Below are 4,744 nucleotides of genomic sequence, written 5' to 3'. Positions count from 1 at the left end.
AACACATAAATCTTCCATCAACAAAGCTATGCTCCGACGAAGGGCTAACGCTCGAAACGTCAGCTTTTGTAATCATTACGGTGGCCACTTTACCATTTCAACTTTGTTGATATATCCAAATTATAAAGCTATGCAAGACTTGCTACTATGGCAATACGCTTTTCCAAAGTTCGTGTAAAGATTTCTTTTTTTTCCGATAAATCATATCAATTATGAGACTGCGCTTTCTATTTAATGCTACTTCTTAGAATTTCTCATTAAGTGTTAAGATGGTTTGTTTTGCAAATAAACAGCTTTCTAATTATTTGAAGAAACTGTACATATTGTCTTGTCAAAGAACAATTTTCGAGTTCATAACTCTTTCTAGTTAATTACATCGCCTGATGCTGAAGTGTACTCAAGGGGAAAATTGATAAAACGCATATTGACTCTTAGTTTATCTATTTCTATATATTGCCGACGATTTCGCATTCTAGGCGGGACTAGTTGCGTTTGTACTGAGTGAATGAGACAGACGTGTAGAAAGATTCCGGAAATGTCTTTCGTTTTGGTGAGTAACAGCTTGTGCAATGCTTATCAGTTATAAAACTCTTATAAAAGTGCAGTTTCTTACCGACAGTTGCCTGATAAGTTTGTCCAATATTTAAAGTCAATCAGGAAAACCCCAGCTTCTGTATGGTCAGGAACCCCTAAAGCCTCGTTTATATTAAAATTCCCTTGAGCCATAGCCACCCTCCTGCTCCCTGACTGATACCTTTTTTTAAAAAATTTCCAGTTCATTTAAAAAGTGAGCTTCAAGCATCAGACCTATTGAACGTTTGATCATGTTAACGGTGAGAGGTGTAACTGGGCCCAGGCTAATATATTATTATTATTATCATTATTCAACAGGGATTGTGTCTTACTTATGGTTTTTTAGCCAACCTTCCAACAGCTGTTAGCATTGAGTGCTACGCATGTGTAGATTACCCAGGTTCTCCCACCCCATGTGGTGACGACGCTACTGTGCTGAGCTGTCCATCTTATATGGACTCCTGCGTTACAATGGTGATGGGCTTTGACTACTCAGGCTATAACTTGACAACGATCGCTAAAAACTGTTCCTCGGTTCAATACGGTGGCTGCAATGAGAGTTACATTTGCAATTCCGTGAACAATTCAGTGGTCTCATCTGGTGGAATCCTAACTGAGTGTTCAGTGAGCTGTTGCCAAAGCGATCTGTGCAATGGGCCAGGTATTTTACTCAGGAAGGGGGGGGGGGGGGGGAGACGAGTGGAAGGGGGCTGGGGTGGAGACTCCCATAACAAAATTAAAGGTGATTTTCAAAGAGCTCCAAGGGATGCCAGAGCCTCGTTTTGACGGCGACGTAAAATATTATTTCACACAGAACCGGATTAACCAACCTATCAGGCTGCCTCGTTGAAGATAGAGAAAACTTTAGGACGCTTTAGATGCCTTGTTTAAAGGAAAACTCGAAACATTGACCGTTTCAAAAATTTGATTAAAAAGTAGCAAAAAAATTTCAACCGCCTAGTTTCTGATTTGGGATGATTTATTCCACAGCCGGACCAGGTCCAGAACCTACAGATGGGCCAGTTGGGCCAGAGCCTCCCGCTCCTGGACCAGACACTCAGAGGTATTTTGCTGGGTATCCTGTGTCTTAACATCTTGGGTCTTTATAGAGAAGCAAAAATATGCTGAGACAAGGAGATTTGACTGGATGGTAACCTTTTCCTGAAACTAATCCTATTCCTAACCTATGCGGTTTTTTTTTTCTGACTGTTTTTTTTTCCTGAAACTAATTGACATACAAAAAAACACACTTTCTTAGTTTGAGTAGTTTTTTTGTACTGCTAACAGTTTGAATATTTTTTACCAGTTTTCGCATGATCTATAGGGTCTTTACAGGCATTCTTTACTTCTTTCACACCATAGATTCCATATTCCCTTTACAGTTCTAAAAAAACAGTGAACAAGCTACTTCGCGAAACGCCAATCCATTTAGATTGAAATAACAAGCAGAGTAGTAAAAAAAAGTGCAATTTCTTGGAAGTTATGTCAATACACTTTTATGGCGAACTTACTGAGAAGTATGGTTATTAACGTTCAAGTATTAAACTTGTAATCGTCGCTCTCATTTCAGTCGTTTGCAGTCCTACATTGAAACCATGAATGCCTTACTAGATCAGGTAGGCACCAGGCATGAGGACCTAAATCAAAGCCCACTAATATTTCCATATGAAAATTGTGGAGGAAGCGAGTCTAGATATAAAAAATGAGTCAATTATCCACAAGATATACATGCAATACAGTTCAGAATACTGACTAACAAATAAAATGAGTCGATTATCTACAAGAGATTCATGCAACAATTCATTCTGTTTGTTCTTCTGTTGTTGTAGATGGAAAGCATCGTGGAGAACGAACTCGGAGGAAATGAGAATAGAAGGGAATTGAAAGGTATCAATTTGAGAACAAAGAAATTGCAATAATATTGAGATGATTTAAGATTTGTCGCTGCCGTCAGGCAGGGACACCGCAAAATATTGCACCAATCACTGCGGGCCCAGTAAACCCACCCATCCCACCCAGGGGAAGACATCCATCACAAAGTAATCTCGTGTGTGGGAAATTAACGTCTCCTACCCCCAACCTTGCAGGAGACAGGACCTCCATTTATTCGTCCCTATCTGAGAAGACTAGAATATCTAACCATTTCTTGATGTTATAGAAAGGTAGCAAATCCTTCTCAATTATTTTAAGACCCTGAGTGTTGATCCGGCCTGGGCTCGAACCCTCGACCCCCCGCACAACAGTCCAGCGCTCTATCCATTGAGCTAACCGGGAGGCGGTTAGATCCTATACCATTCTTTATATCTAGTTTTAAAAATCTTTTTGTGAAACTTTTTCCTCTATTCCTAAATATCTACCTAAAGAATAGTTTTGTTAACCTACAGGACGTGTGCAAAGATCTCTCACAGATGCGAAACCGGCGCTGAATAATGAAGGAGAAAAGCTTGAAGCTTTCGTTGATCAGTTGAAAAACAATGCTGCAGTGGCGATGAAAAAACTCCAAGCTAAACAAGGTATTCAATAAATAGCCTTTTTAACCGGTGGATAAAAGGGACCAGATGAAACTGAAAGCATTGGAGCCATGAAAGTAATAACAAGGGTCAGTTGCGATTGCAGTTTTATCCTCTTATTCTTCTCGTGATTCCAGCGCTCAAAAAGCTCACAACACAGCCAGCTACACGTGCTACACGAAGTCGATTACGTACGTCCATTGGTAACGAGTTCTAAATAGAGGCTTCTCTCTCTTGAAAAGATCTTTTCTAATTTACGGCAAGTTTTTACTCTTTTTTTATGGTACGATATTATTAAATTTCAGATCGACGCAAAAGACGTGCTGAAATGAAACTGCCGGGACAGAAACGACATGCCAAGAGAAACCAAGTGTTGAATGAAGCCATTAAAACTATCCAAGAAACATTTTCAAGGCTGTCTGCGAAAAACCGCTAAATGGGTAAGTAGAGGACATAAGGAAACACATAGACGACGACCCGGGACAGAGTATCAGTATTATTTTTTTCTTTGCAGAGTGAAAGTTTTTGATCGATTATAAAAAGGTTACCTCTCTGGCAAACTCTTAAATATATCCACCATAACCTAGAGTGAATTAATGAGCTGTAAAGATGTGCTCGGCATCATTGCTGAATCCATCATTAAGGCCATAAAAATAAGGAAAATGATCACGAACGAAAGAGGCTATTGATCATTTAAACAAATTCTCCTTGTCAGTACTATAGGAAATGTATCAGGGGCATTATAGAGAAGCTGGGGCGGATCGAGGATTTAGTCAAGAGGGGTTCGGAGGATTTTCCCCCTTCTGAGGGAGCCGAGATTTTGAAAATTAGGTTTTCGGAAACATGATTTCTAGCGTTGTGAGTGATAAGTTGGGGGGGGGGGGGGGGGGCTCGACCGAACCACCACCTGGATCCGCCCCAGGAGAAGTATACATATTGATGTGAACCGGTATAGGAAACTGAAATTGTTTTGATACTCCTTGTTCATTACCTGTTGACAACATTAGAAAGAAAAACGATTATGTTCTTTCTTTTCAACCAGAAAACAAGATACAGAACACACATAACTGCAAATGAAGACATGAAAACAAGAAGTAGATGATGGAGACGGAAATAATGATGATTTATCGGGATAATTCATAAGCATGGGATAATAAAATGTTCAATGAAAGAAAATGAATAAAGTATGGGGATCTCATGTTTTGCAGTTTAAGTCAATACATTTATATAATTAATAAGTAATACTTTATTTACCCACGTATCACCTAAGAGCTAATAATAGCTCGTTTAAAACGTGAACGTGAAACTAATTACAAATAATGAGCTAATAAGACTGAAGTAATATTAAAAGATAAAAGTATTGAAAAGCTATATTTTATCTAATGTATATGAACTATATAATTGTTAAGCGAAAGTACGTTAAAAATCGAGTTAAAGCATAGCCATAAACGAATGCAACGCGCGCCTAAAAGCGGCCAAGTCCGGACATTTCCTGACTCTAGTAGGCAAACCATTCCAAAGCTTAGTAGTTAAATCTGACCATGACTTATGCATGTACTCTAAGTTGAACGATGGCAGCATAAGGCGTGTGCCAGACCCCTTAGGGTATAATTCACATTTAAAACGTTAAAAAACTTACTAAGATATTCCTGTCCCTGTCC

General features: G+C 39.1%; 1 protein-coding gene across 1 annotated transcript; it reads left to right on the top strand.

The window, feature by feature from the left end:
- The first annotated feature begins 391 nt into the window (after positions 1-391).
- Positions 392-4,281, top strand: LOC148719659 (uncharacterized). The gene is made up of 8 exons (XM_088739278.1): positions 392-550; positions 892-1,234; positions 1,564-1,636; positions 2,144-2,189; positions 2,403-2,460; positions 2,958-3,086; positions 3,389-3,523; positions 4,126-4,281. The coding sequence occupies exons 1-7, from the start codon at positions 506-508 to the stop codon at positions 3,517-3,519; spliced, it is 825 nt and encodes a 274-aa protein (XP_088595404.1). The 5' UTR covers positions 392-505; the 3' UTR covers positions 3,520-3,523; positions 4,126-4,281.
- Positions 4,282-4,744: the final 463 nt, after the last annotated feature.

The sequence above is a fragment of the Stylophora pistillata genome, chromosome 11, assembly GCF_964205215.1.
Source record: "Stylophora pistillata chromosome 11, jaStyPist1.2, whole genome shotgun sequence".
NCBI lineage: Eukaryota > Metazoa > Cnidaria > Anthozoa > Scleractinia > Pocilloporidae > Stylophora > Stylophora pistillata.
The sequence above is the reverse complement of the archived record's forward strand: the minus strand, read 5'-3'. Positions and strand labels throughout refer to the sequence as shown.